The sequence below is a fragment of the Bubalus bubalis genome, chromosome 9 (genome assembly GCF_019923935.1).
Source record: "Bubalus bubalis isolate 160015118507 breed Murrah chromosome 9, NDDB_SH_1, whole genome shotgun sequence".
NCBI lineage: Eukaryota > Metazoa > Chordata > Mammalia > Artiodactyla > Bovidae > Bubalus > Bubalus bubalis.
The window spans coordinates 98,709,589-98,723,319 of NC_059165.1; the positions used below are offsets into that span (position 1 = coordinate 98,709,589).

Genomic DNA, 13,731 nt, shown 5'->3' on the forward strand with positions numbered 1-13,731 from the left:
CTTAGCCCCCAAGCTCAGCCTGAACTAGAATCTTCAGTCTGTGGTTGCTGGGCTCTGAGCATCAGCGTGGCACATCTGAGTGTCCAGCAAGGGCTTGGTGCTGAGGAGGTACTCAGTACACTTGAGCGGGGTGGAGATCACTCTCGGGACCCATCACCTGCCAACTAGGAGGGGGCATTCCCCTGCTCATGGAGATGGGAGAGCTTACTCCCTTCATGATCACGAACATACAAGGACCACCAAGGCTCTGTGTCCTCTCCCCTGGCCTCGTGTGACTTCATGTTCCAGGGTCCTGGAATCCCAGTGGGAGCTAGGTTCTGCCACTCTGATCTTGTAGCTAATTCTGTCTCCCAAGGGAACTAAACCAGCCCTTCTCCCCATACTCCCTGGAGAACTGAGGCGGAGAGGCCTCTGGCTTCCTCCCTGGGGCCTGGTTAACTTGTTCTCACCATCTGGAGGCCTCACAGTCAGGGACAGGAGAGACTCACAGGAGATGAACTCATGGTGGAGTCTCTCCCTCATTTCCCAGAAGGCCTTGGGTATGGGCAGGGGTGGTACCCAAATCATTTAACCCAGGATGTGCAAGGGTACTGATTCTCATCTCTTTTCTTTTGACTGAAATCCCTGCTAGCTTCCCAGGGAGACAACAGCTTAAGGTCTGGAGCCTGACCTAGACTATGCTCCAGTACCAGAGAAAGGTGGGTGATGTGGTTGGAGGATTTGGGGTGACTGCTTACCACGCTGCAGGGTCATACTCGGCCCAGACACGCACGTACTCATCCAGGTGGTGGGGACCCAGGATGGAGGAATCTCGGGTGAGGTACTCAAAGTTGTCCATGATGACGGCAACAAAAAGATTCAGCATCTGTGGGGACCCCAGGGGCCAAGACGGGGTCGGGGAGAGCAAGACACATCCAAACACATATGCACAGAGGCCCAGAGGGAGAGAGGGAGGGAGATAAAAATGGGAAAAGGAAGTCAGAGAAAGAGATGGGGGGAGATAGAGGAAAGACACATGCTCACAGAAGGAGCCCAGAAACAGGGATATGGAGAAATGGAGATGGGGGAGAGACACAAAGACAGAGACAGAGAAAGAGACAGAGAGCAAGATTGATACAGTTGGAGAGAGAGGTGGAGAGGTTATGTGACATAGGAGCCAACACCAAGGGGACCACCATGACCCCAAATCCTCCCACACCTAACCCCCAACAAGACCAAAATGCATACTCCATGGACCAGAACTTTTTCATGTTTCCATCCCCAGCATAAAGTAATTACTCAGCAAATATTTGTTGGATGGATGGATGGATGCATCTTCCTGCCTTCGTCTGCATCTTGTAGCAGCTTGTCACATGCCTTTAGTGTACTAGCCTTTAGTACATGGGGAGCTCGCATCAGTCTTGCCTCCAGACCTTTGTAAATGTTGCTCCCTCAGTGGACATACCCTTTCTCCTTTTGAGTGATAACATCTGGCGAGCCCTCCCCCCTTTATACTTTTATGCTGTTGTTGGATGTGGTTGGCTTCATAGGTGGTGGTCACATAACCCAGGCTTCTGATTGGTTAGGGAGGGGCACGTGACCCAGAGTAGCAAATGAGAGACCTCCTTGGGATTTTTGCAGGCACTCTGGCAGCCATCTTCCCTCCACAGGAAGAAAGTCTGAGAATAAAGCCAGTGTGGAGGAAAACAGCAAAGAGGATAGGGTCTGCTATTGCCGGGACCCAGCCTCATCTGGACTTCTCAGCAGTATAAGTTAGTGAACTGTGTATTTCACTTATGTCAGTTTCAGTTGAATTTCTGTTATTTGCAGCCAATTTTAAAGTGTTTTTTTTTTTTTTTTATGTAGACCATTTAAAAGTCTTTAGTGCATTTGTTACAATATTGCTTCTGTTTTATGTTTTGGATTTTTGGCTGCAAGGCATGAGGGATTGTAGCTCCCTGACCAGGGATTGAACCTGCATCCCCTGCATTACAGAGGGGAAGTCTTAACCACTGGACTACCAGGGAAGTCCCTATATGCAACCAATTTGATCAATATGTGGTCTAAGTCCTGCTCACCGTCCCTGAGTGGCCCTCAGGGGGAGAAATCTTCTTTCTCTCACTCTGTCTTCCCTATCAAACCACATATTAGATTATACCGCTACTGTCTGCTGACTTGTCTGCCCAGCACCCCTGCAAACTGAGAGAAACATGTTCTCTCCTTATATCCCCAGTACCTAGCGTAAGGCCTGGTGCATAGTAGGTATGAAGCAAATGTGCAGATGTAAACATAGTAGGTGCTTACTATATAAGATGTATTTCTGCTGCTGCTGCTGCTAAGTCGCTTTGGTCGAGTCCGACTCTGTGCGACCCCATAGACGGCAGCCCACCAGGCTCCCCCGTCCCTGGGATTCTCCAGGCAAGAATACTGGAGTGGGTTGCCATTTCCTTCTCCAATGCGTGAAAGTGAAAAGTGAAAGTGAAGTCGCTCAGTCGTGTCCAACTCTTGGCGACCCCATGGCCTGCAGCCTACCAGGCTCCTCCGTCCATGGGATTTCCCAGGCAAGAGTACTGGAGTGGGGTGCCATTGCCTTCTCCGAGCTGTATTTCTAGGTGTCCCTAACTTCAGTTCATCATTTCATGACACTGATTGAGCACCTACTGTGTGCCAGTCCCTGTCCAGGTGTTGGGGATGCAGCAGTGAACAAAACAAAAGCTCCTGCCTCTTAGGGGCTGATGGTCAAGGGCAGTAGATGTCTTCTAGGGTGCCTGCCCTTCCCAGATGGGCTGTAGTATGAATGTGTCTCCATATGAACCCACAGCTACTAAGACAGTGGTGGCTATTTGACCAGGAGCCAGGATGGCCCATTCAGACTCTCTTTTGGGAATTTGACAAGGCAATGGTCCCTCTGGGCCCTGGAAGCTCAGTGGTAAAGAAATCGCCTGCCAATGCTGAGACATGGGTTTGATTCCTGGGTCGGGAAGATCCCCTGGAGAAGGAAATGGCAATCCATTCCAGTATTCTTGTCTGGGAAATCCCATGGACAGAGGACCCTGGAGGGCTACAGTCCATGGCATTGCAAAAGAGTTCGACACAACTTGGCAACCAAACAACAACAACAACAGTGGACCGTCTAGGTCAATGGCTGTTGACACTGGACTCAGGGTGGGTGGGGGATGCTTTAAGACCTAGCCTGCAAGTATCTCGATGTGAGGCTGCTGGTCTGAAGAGAGTGGATGTGTTGGGCTTTTGCTGAGAGATACTCGTGTTTGGGCTGAGGTCTGAAAACAATAGCTCCCATACTCCTTGGGCAGCTTACATCCTGCCAGCAGGAGCCACGGGTGGGAGGGAGGCCAACCTGGGGAGGAGAGACTAGGAGGAGAGGAGACTCCTTCAGCTTCCCACGTGGCTCTGTGTTGTGGACTGAACTGTGTCCCCATGGGATACATTCAAATCCTGGCCCCCAGTTCCTGCGAATGTGACTTTATTTGGAAAAAATGGTCTTTGTACTCTCATCGTCAGTTTAAGATGAGATCACACTGGATCAGGGTGGGCTAAATTCCATATGACTGCTGTCCTCATAAGAGGGAAGTCTGGACACAGTCACACATGAAGACGACCATGTGAGGACAGAGCCAGTGACTGGGGAGATGCTGCCACAAGTCAAGGAACACCCGTGACCATCAGAAGCGGCATGAGGCCAGGAAGGATCCTCTCCTAACTGCTCTGGAGGGATCATGGCCCTGCCAACACCACGGCCAGGCTTCTAGCCTCCAGAACTGTGGCAGGATCAATTTTTGTTGTTTTCAGCCATCAGGTTTGTGGTTCTTTGTGACGGCAGCCACAGAACACTGTCTTCAGTTGTCCGGGGCAGCATACAGCTAGGGTGCCAGGGCAGGGGTGCCATGGTGGCTGAGTTGGCTGTCAACACCCTCTTTTCCTTTTAATACCGCAGCCCTGGCCTTCCTGCCACGGTTAATCCCTGGTGACATCAGCGTTGTCTGTTTGCCCTTTCAACCCTGTGTAGCCAATCCCTATATTAAATCCCCTCTGCCTGAAATACCTAGATCGCTTCAATTCTTCTGACTGTGCTCAAACCATTCCAGCAAGAATGGAAAACAGAAAAGATTTGCTGAGATGAGACCCCAGAGAGAGTGAGAAAGAGAGAACAGGATGCAGGTTCCTGATATGTATATTTTAATTCCTAGTTCCTTTTTGCAGTCTGACAGTGAATTATATTCTCAGGTCTGAGGAGATTTCTCCTTTTAACAAATTCATCTTTTACTAGTGAAAACCTTTCAGTTTTTTTGCAAAGCCCCACAGCCTCCAGAGAATGTTCACATGGCTGACTTTTTCCTGCCTCCTGATCATATAGAGGAAGGCACACACCTTTCAGAGGGCAGGTGGGAGTCTCCTATAGCTCAACTAGATGGGAGCTGGGGCAAGCTCTGAGCTCCGTTAGTTTTTCTCTCAGCATACACAGCAGGTCTCAAAAGGGGGAGATTCTGCTCCCTCCTTTAGGGGATACTTGATAATGTCTGGAGACATCTTTGGTTGTCAGAGCTGGGAGAGTGGCGGGGTATGAGCTACTGCCACCTAGTGGACCAAGGCCAGGGATGCGAGCAGCACAGAACAGCTTTCATCGGAGAATGATCCAGCCCCCAATGTCACGAGTGTCACGGGTGAGAAACCCTGGTTAACCTAATCGTGGGCTGGTCCAGAGAGGTCTTGGAGGAAAAAAGAGTGTGACAGCCACATTCCAGAGAATTCACACCCGAGGTCTAGGAAGCTTTCCTACACATGTCCACGGACTCACCAGAAATGAGCAGAGGAAGATGAAGGAAACGAAGTAAAAATAAGCAAATTCATTGCCGCATTCGTGAGTCAGGATGCCAGAGTTCTTATCACAGGGTTTCCCGCTGAGGCAGGAAAGCATGATGTTGTGCCAAGCCTCCCCAGTGGCACTCCTGAGGGAAGAGAGGGGGCATCAGTGACCTGGATATGCAGCCCTGGACAACCAACACCTACTCCCAGGGAGACAGAGCGCTAAGGTTAAACACTTTAGCTCTGGAGCTGGACTGATGTGGGTTTGGGTCCCAGGTAAATCACTTTTTTTCCTCTTTGAGCCTAGAGACGGGGGGAATTCTCATCCTTGGCTGTGCATTAAAGCCCAAGGAGAATGTTTGTTTAAAATGCTGATGCCAATGCCCCCCCACTCCCACAGACTTGGTATTAAAGTGAGCTGGCTTGGAGATACAGATATGTTTTAGAAACTTCCCTCTCTCTAGGTGACTGTCATTTCTTATTTCTTTCTCCCTAGATTACTCTGCTCCAGGTCCATTGGGTTCCTTGTCCTCCAACACAACAGCTGTGCTCCTGCCTCAGGACCTTTGCACGTATCATCCACCTGAACTGCCCTTCCCCAGATAGCCACAGGGCGCCCTTCCTCAACTACTCTGCTCAAATATCATCTCCCTCAAGGGAGGCAAGACCTATCATCCCTCCATTTCTTTCTTTTGGTTGTTATTAAATGAGAAAATACTTGTGACAAAATATACATAAATATTATAATCTTAAACATTTAAGTGTATAATTCAGTGGTAATAAGCGCATTTAGCTGAACATGGAAGAATTGATGCTTGTGAACTGTTGTGGTGTTGGAGAAGACTCTTGAGAGTCTGTGGTGTTGGAAAGACTCTTGAGAGTCCCTTGGACTGAAAGAAGATCAAACCAGTCCATCCTAAAGGAAATCAGTCCTGAATATTCATTGGAAGGATTGATGCTGAAGCTGAAGCTCCAATACTATGGCCACCTGATGCGAAGAACTGACTCACTGGAAAAGACCCTGATGATGGCTGGCAAAGATTGAAGGCAGGAGGAGAAAGGGCGCAACAGAGGATGAGATGGTTGGATGGCATCACCCGCTCGATGGGCATGAGTTTGAGCAAGCTCTGGGAGTTGGGGATGGACAGGGAAGCCCGGCATGCTACAGTCCATGGGGTTGCAAAGAGTCAGACAGGACTGAGTGACTGAATGAACCGAAGCACATTTAGAATGCTCAGCAACCATTAGCACTATCCATCTCCAGAACCATTTTATCCTCCCAAACTGAAAACTTGTATCCCATTAAACACTAACTACACTGCTCTTCTTCCCCAGCCCCTGACAATATTGATATCGAATAGTTTTTTCCCTAAGAATTTGCCCATTTTGGGTACCTCATATAAGTGCGATCATACATTACTTGTTCTTTCATGCCTCCTTTTACCCCTTAATCTTATAATATCCTTAATCTTACAATATCCTCTTTCCCTCATAATATCCTTTATAATTCAGTTCAGTTCACTCGCTCAGTCGTGTCTGACTCTTTGTGACCCCATGGACTGTAGCACACCAGGCCTCCCTGTCCATCACCAACTCTCTCTTGAGCTTGCTCAAACTCATGTCCATCGAGTCGGTGATGCCATCCAACCATCTCATCCACTGTCTTCTCCTTCTCCTCCTGCCTTCTATAATTAGATTACTGATTGTCTGCCTCCCCTATGGAAATATAAGCATTCAGAGGGCAGAGAACGTTGTCCCTGCTTTGTTCTCAGTATTTACAGCAGTAAATACAACAAGTGCTCAATAAACCTCTGATGAATGAAGGAAGGAACCCTAAGTGCAATCAGAATTAAGAATCAAGCCTCAGCGGTCTATTCAGAGTCTATAAGACTGTTTCCTCATCTGTCAGGTGCAGTTGCCAAGAATCCCTTGACAGGATCCTCAAGAAGATTCTATGAGATAATCCCTGAAAAATGCCTTCATGCTTGCATCCCAGGGCTTTCAGCTTCTGCCCTGTTAGGGTCTTTGGGCCGCTCCACATCCACCCCAAAGCTCAGTGGAACAAAAGGTAGAGGGCACGCCCGCATTGGAAGAGAAAGATGAGGACACGCCCACCACCGGAAGAGAAGGATAAAAGCGTGCCCCTGCCTCACCGGAAGAGAAGCATGAGGGCCTGGAAGAAGGTCCGGAAGTTATTGTGCTCAGTGATCTGGAATTCATCTTCATCACTGTCCTCGTCCTCCACATCGATGCCAATGTTGCCAAACACCTGGGGAATTAGATAATGATGACTAGGAGTGGCCATGGGTGCCAGAAGCTTCTGAAAAACTCCACTCAACCTACAGTGATGCCTCTCTGAAACGGGCTCCCCTAACCCACCCCTACCTAAGCGGGGTGGCCCTCCTTGGGAGTGCTCTCGGAACATGAGGGGGCTGGCACTCACCTGCATCCCAATGATGGCGTAGATGAAAAAAAGCATGGCAATCAGTAGACAGACATAGGGCAGGGCCTGGTGGGAAGGAAGGCAATGAAGAATAGTGCTGGGTGCCCCTTACCCATGCTGTTTCCCTCACTGGTCCCAGTGCTCAACCCCCGCAGGCTGGGTGGCCGCATGCTGCCAGTGGTGCCAGGGATGATGGGCATCTTTGGTGGCTCTGGGAGATTCCCTTTGGAGCCCTCAAGACATACCGGGGGCAGGAAGTTAGAAAAGAGTCCTGCATATAACACATTCCCAGTAAGGTATATGATATTAATAAAGGCATTTCCACATGATTTCTAGATTCAACCAGAGCAGGCAGGGGGGTGAGGGTGGGGGAGAGATCCTGATTTTTCTTCTTAGCCTGGCAGGGGCAGGGGCTGGGGCTCACCTTGAAGGACTGCACAAAGGTCCAGAGAAGAATTCGGATGGTGTAACCCTGACGGAGGAGTTTGATGAGCCGGGCAGCTCGGAAGAGGCGGAGGAAGCTCAAGTTGATGAAGTTATTCTGGGGAGATGGAGAAAGAGGGGTGACCATTCACCCACCCCCAGGGGCTCAGAGCTGTCACCCCTCACAGAGGCCCCTACATGAAGCCAACCAACAGGAAAAAGCAAGCCAGACCCCAAATAAGGAGGGAGAGGAGAGAAAGCACTATTAATGCAATGGTGCAGAGGAAAAAAACTCAAAAAAATGAAGTAGGGGATGGGGAGGAGAAAGGGTGAGAGGGAGGAAAAGGCATCAACTCAAAAGCATAAACCCTCCCTGCCAGCCCCACCCGCAAAGGGGAAAGGAAAGAAAAAGGAAGGAAGAGAAAGGAATGGGGGTGGGTGGGGTGGGGAAGAAATAACAAAAGAACAAGGAAAGAAAATATATCCGAATCATCCAATCAGTAAAAAAATCGAGATGGTTTTTGTTTCTCCCAACAACCAAATGCACTGAGACGATAGGACACAAGCGGGTCAAGTTGCCGAATCCATCACACGTGTACGATGCACAAACACCAGGGCGGGGTGGGGGCAGCCAGCACGCTCAGGCCTGGTGGACATGTGCGGGTTCCGAGGGCATGTTATGCTCCGGGCCAGAAATGCATCTGTCGTGGGACTCACCGGGCACCCTGCCCTGCCGAGCTGCCCACCCGCTCCTGCCCGCCCTGACCTCACCCCACGGCCAAGAGGAGCAGCGGCTTGAGCCAATCGGAGAAGCGGAAGAGCATCTTTTCTTACCCCCTTGGCGAGCGGGAATGGGGAGGACGGGAGGGAGCTGGGGCTGTTCGGCTGCAGGGCGAGTCCTCGCTGCCCGCTGAGTCGGAGAAGATGCATTTGGGGCCCTTTCCCCCCTCTCAGGGATGGCTTCTCAGCTTCTGGGACTGGGTGGAGTAGCACGGGACCAGGCCTGCGGGAAGCAGGAAGTACGCAGCGCCCGTGGGTGGGTGAGCTCACCATCAGCCCAAGTCCACCGAGGGGCTGGTGCTGGGGGCCGGGAGGTGAGGCTGTCCCTGCCCCCAGGACCTCCCTGGGTGGACCCTGCCTCTGCTCAAAGGCAGTCACTGCCTCTAGTTCCTCCCTCCCGAGCCAGAACCCCGGGTGGGGTGGGGGTGGGGGTGGGGAGACAGGGCTGTTGGGTCTCGGTGACTAATGGTTGCCACGTGACTGTCCAGGGGCTTGCCTGCTGGGGCTTCAAGGGGCGCTGCTGGGGTACCAGAGACTGGAAGTCACGCATGGACCAAATCTGGCCAAGGAAACTATTTTGTTGGGCCCAAGGAGTTTTCTTTTAGAAATTAAAAATAGTTGCCCATTTAAGTCAGATTTTCGCCCTCAAATCTGCCTTTTGGGCCACCCTGAGGCTGCTTCTGCTGGTAGCAGTTACTTGAGGCTCAGATGTGGCCGCCTGCCTTGAAGCAGGGCACGTGTCCTCCAGTTCACCAAGGTTCCTAGAAATGGAACGGGTTTCCTGGCTTCTGGTATCTGCTTGGGGACCAGAGGTATTTGTGGTATGAGGCATTTTAGGCAGGCCCGGAAATCACCACTGATCAGTGGGTTGGAAGCAGAGGGGCCACCTGGGGACTTGGAGAAGCTCTAGATAAGGCCATGTAGCAGCATTAAAACTGGCCTAGCCCTCACCCCACAAATGGCACAGGGGTGGTCATTTAGGTTGCCCCCTTTTCAGCGAAGCTTTTGGCCTCAAAAGTCTGGACAATGAATTATATGGGCAATCTATCTAGTGCTTCGTGGGGGTTTCCCAGACACTGGATCTAGCTAACTTTGGCCTGGGAGATGAGAGGCAGGAATGGGAGGGGTGGTTCAAGGAATTTCTAAAGATGGCAAGAGGCCTCTGGGTTTGCCAGAAAAGTCTGGGATGCTCTCTGGAACATATCAGTTGACCCTTAGGTAGACATTTAGGATAGAGGAGGGGTGTGGGGCTCCTACCCTGACCACACTGGGCCCAACCAGAATGAGAATGTCTTGAGTGCCTTAAATAAACCCTCCCAACCCAGCTTGACTGAAAGTCACCCTCTGTGCCCTGTGGACCTGACTCCCAGCCCTGCTCGGCCACCCATTTGGGACCAGGGCCGACGGCCCAGGTGTCCCCAGTCCCCTCCCACCCACCCCCCAGAGTACGAGCCATCCCTTCATGGGGTGGGGCATAACATGTGGATTCATGCAAAGGCAGACAGGCCCTGGAAGCAGCCTCTGGGGGCTGGGGGCAGAGCAGGGGGTGGGAGCTGCCACCATGCAGGAGAAGCAAGGGGGCTTTGCCGGGAGACACGTGCAGAGAGCATGCTGCCCTTCTTTGAGCCAGGGGGAGAGGAGACACACGGGGGGCGGGGGAGGGGGTAGAGGTGAAAGAGGTCTGGGTGACAGGGCAGGGGAAGTTTCTAGTCTGCCCTCATCCATTCTTCCATCTCCCCTTGGGTCTGCATAGAGTCCTTCAAGTACCTGCAGAACTTCTGACTTCCTTCTTCCTAGTTTCCATCTTTCTGTCCACAGCCGCGAAGGAACAGTCCTCTCCTCCAACCCTGCCTAGTGCTTCCTGGTTCTAGGCTGAAGGGGAGGGATGCGGGCCCTGGAAGGCTTGCTGTGTGCAGGGGATGTGAGTGCTTAGAAGGATGTGGGAACCACTGACCTCAGTGCTCCAGAGAAATCCTGCCACTTGAAGACCCCATCTCCAGCCCAGATCTTGCCTCTGGACTCCAGCTCCCATAACCACCTGCCTACCTGACTTCTTCCAGGGTGCCCGTCAAGCCTACTGTGCCCACACTTGTGCTCTTCGCATTACCTGACCCTCTCCTGGCATTCCCTAACTTCTGTCTCATGGTTCAAGCCAGACCCGACCCATCTCCAGGTCCTGGAGAGGCCCCTGCTCAGATGGCCAGTCCTCCCATTGTTCCCTCCCTCTTCCGATGTCATCTCTCACTGGGATTCCTGGTGCTCACTTCCAGCCCAGCCCCCTGCCTTCCTACTCCCTGCTCTGCAGCTGCAGCGTCTGGTGTAACCACACTTTCTACGACACCTCCTCTGCTCCATATCCTCCCAGACCCCCACAACAAGGCCCAGAGTCCTGTCCCCTTCTGACCTCTTCACTTTTTCCAGGTCAGCCTTCCTCCACTCTTTGCTCTAGCCACATCCTCTCACTTGAAGACGCTGTCCCCTGCACGCTCTGATCTGCCCCAGGACCTTTGCATGTGCTATCCTGGGCCTCCAATGCCCTTTTCTCTCCCTCTCCACCTTGTTAACACTGCTTATACTTCAGCGTGCAACACAGTTAAATTTCAAGTGTGTTTCAGGGCTTATTTGACCAATGCCTACCCTCCCCCCCCAACTACACGACTAGGTGATGTGATGGGGGAGGGGCAGTGATGGTGTCTGCCTCTATGCAACCACCCATCTGGGGCACTGAACTGGAGTTCATTAAGTGTCTAGTGGGTGAGTGCTTATGTATGGCTAACTAGCAGGGGAGAGGAGATCCTGGTGCAAAGATGCCATTGAGGGGCATCCTTCAAAGGCACTCAGAGGAGGGTAGGGGAGGGGCAGAGGCAGGTGGGATTTCTTCTCTTTTTAAAATACTTATTTTCATTTATTTGTTTGGCTGCACCAGGTCTTAGCTGCAGCCTGTGGGATCTTTCAATTGTGGCATGTGAGATCTTAGTTCCCTGACCAGGGATTGAACCCAGGCCCCCTGCACTTGGGGCACAGAATCTTAGCCACTGGACTACCAGGGAAGTCCCCAAGTGGGATTGAACAGAGGGAGGAGTGTGCAGTTATGTAGGGAGCCGAATAAGTGAGGTGAGGGAGAGACGGAGACGGGGCATCCGGGGTGGGGGTGCAGGTGTGTGCAGGGTGGATGGATATAACAGAAGGGAGGGACTGTGTGTGTGTGTGTGTTGGGTGGGGGAGGATCAAGACAGGAAGACTGCAAGAGCAAAAAAGAGAAAGGGAAAGAGAGACAGAGACAGCGACAAAGGGAGACAGAGAGAAAGAGAAGAGAGTCAGAGGCTGAACAGGAAACAGCAGACAGCGTGCGTGTGTAGGGACTGTGTCTGGGTGGGGGAAGGGGGACAGGAGCCCCTGCATCTCAGGGCTCCAGGAGAGGGCATCAGGTGGCTGGCCCATCTGGAAGCAGCAATACCTGAGTCCTGGCTTTTTTGTGTCTGCCTCACCTGAGCCTCTTTGCCCACACACTGCAGGGCCCTCAGACCTCCTCCATCAGACTTGGAGATGCACATCACTGGTCCTCAAACCGGAAGAGCTCGTGGGCTTGGAATGGGGTGAGGGACTGGTGGAGATTTCCTGGGGCCCCGGGGCTCTATGGAGCTGAACTGGGACAGGAGTGCTGAGAGAGTGGCTGAGGGCTCTGAGTACAGGGCTGTGTGTAAGGAATGGGGTGGGAGACCCAGCCAGCCAGCCTGTCCTAGGGGAGGCGCTGCCTGGGGGCAAACCCATCCTTTTATTTGCAGAAGACACAAACCAACCCCAACAGAAAACCCCAACTCAGAAACCCAATAAAAACCAGAGGAAGAGAGACTGTGGGAATGAGGGGAGGAGGGAAGTCAGGAGGGTTTGGAGAGACCGACAGAAAGACCCAGTGGGGATAGGAGGGTGCATCAGGCAATCCAAGTTTAAAAAGCCCAGGGCGTGACATGCAATGCTGATGCGAGAAGATGCGTTCACAGTTAATGTAAGGCATTTAGACTTCAGAAAGAAGTAAGACCAACCGGATTCTAGATGCAGATGTTGAAGATGGAGGGGGAGCGGGCGGGCGGGGGCAGTTGGGGAGGCGTGTTCAGCGTTTTTTAGGTTGATTTGTAACCAGTGCCAAAAAACCAATGGGTTTCGGTTCCCGGGCGGGGAGTGGGGGTGGTGGTGGTGGGTTGGGAGATAGTCATTGGTGTATGAACACACAGACCACGTCATGGATGAACAAATGAATTTCATAGTGCATTTTGATTGGATGAGTTTTTCAGACGGCGTTGTGCCAATATACAGTTTAAAGAGCAGGCATGAAAAGAGACAAGACAAGAAACACAGTCATTATCCATCACACGCAGGGCAAACCCACGTCACCCCAGCCACTTGGGGGCGCAGCTGAGGCCCAATGGGCCTCACACCCTCTCCCCTCCCCCAAAACCCTGGGGACTTGCCCTCCCAATGGTGTGGCTCCCCCTGCCTCAGCCTGGCTGAACTCTGCCTTCAGACCTAGTGGGCTTACCTGGGAGGCAGAAAGGGGCTGCTGAGGGCTCTTTGTTCAGTAGGGTGACCACCCCCCACCCCCACCCCATCCCCACCCTGCCTCCAGGTTGGGAGTTTATCCTCCTAAAAGTAAAAGGGTCCAAATGCCCACCCTCTATCTTTCCCACCAAGTGATTAGAATTCAGGGCTGGGGTGCTGCCTAACAGACCTCAACCCCAAGTTCATTCACAGTAATAACAGCAAGAACAATAATAATAACCACCATTCGTGAATAATTCCTGGCTGGTTCTGTGCCAAGCACTTTACGTCAAGCAGTCTGATTTGTTCACAGTTGCACTTGCCTGTCCTAGAGTGTCAGCCCACCGGGGGCAGGCGTTCTTGTCTGTTTTGCTCTGTCCTCGGCACCTCTACCAGTGCCTGGCATACAGCAGGTGCTTAATGTGCACTTCTATGAATGCATGGGTGAATGTGAGGCTTGCAAGGGTCTGATGAGGTTGGTTATGAAGGTTAGTCCCAAATTCAGGAGGAGAAGAGGTAATACAAGTTACCCAAGGTCAAACAGCTTGTAGGGAGGGCTGTTTGACCACAACAGTCCTGACATCCCTGAATCAGATCCCATGCCCCATCCTTCCTTCCCACATCTTGTAGTCAGGAGAACAAGCCACTGGGGTCCAATCCTACAGATCTCTTACTGGCAACTAGAGCTTCAACCAACTTCCTCTACCTGCCCTACTGGGGTGGTGGGTCACCTCTTCTAAGCTCTT

The 13,731-nt window shown here is 51.9% G+C and overlaps 1 protein-coding gene across 8 annotated transcripts in view; it reads right to left on the reverse strand.

Moving 5' to 3' along the window:
• The window catches only part of CACNA1A (calcium voltage-gated channel subunit alpha1 A), a 255,543-nt gene that overhangs the window by 21,712 nt on the left and 220,100 nt on the right, over positions 1–13,731 (reverse strand). For all 8 annotated transcript variants that reach the window (XM_044948208.2, XM_044948206.2, XM_044948210.2 and 5 more), the window contains 5 exons: positions 7,671–7,787; positions 7,247–7,312; positions 6,957–7,072; positions 4,796–4,946; positions 738–865 (listed from right to left, as the gene is read on the reverse strand). In XM_044948208.2, the coding sequence (XP_044804143.2) occupies positions 738–865; positions 4,796–4,946; positions 6,957–7,072; positions 7,247–7,312; positions 7,671–7,787 (578 nt within the window). The remainder of the gene's footprint in view (positions 1–737; positions 866–4,795; positions 4,947–6,956; positions 7,073–7,246; positions 7,313–7,670; positions 7,788–13,731) is intronic.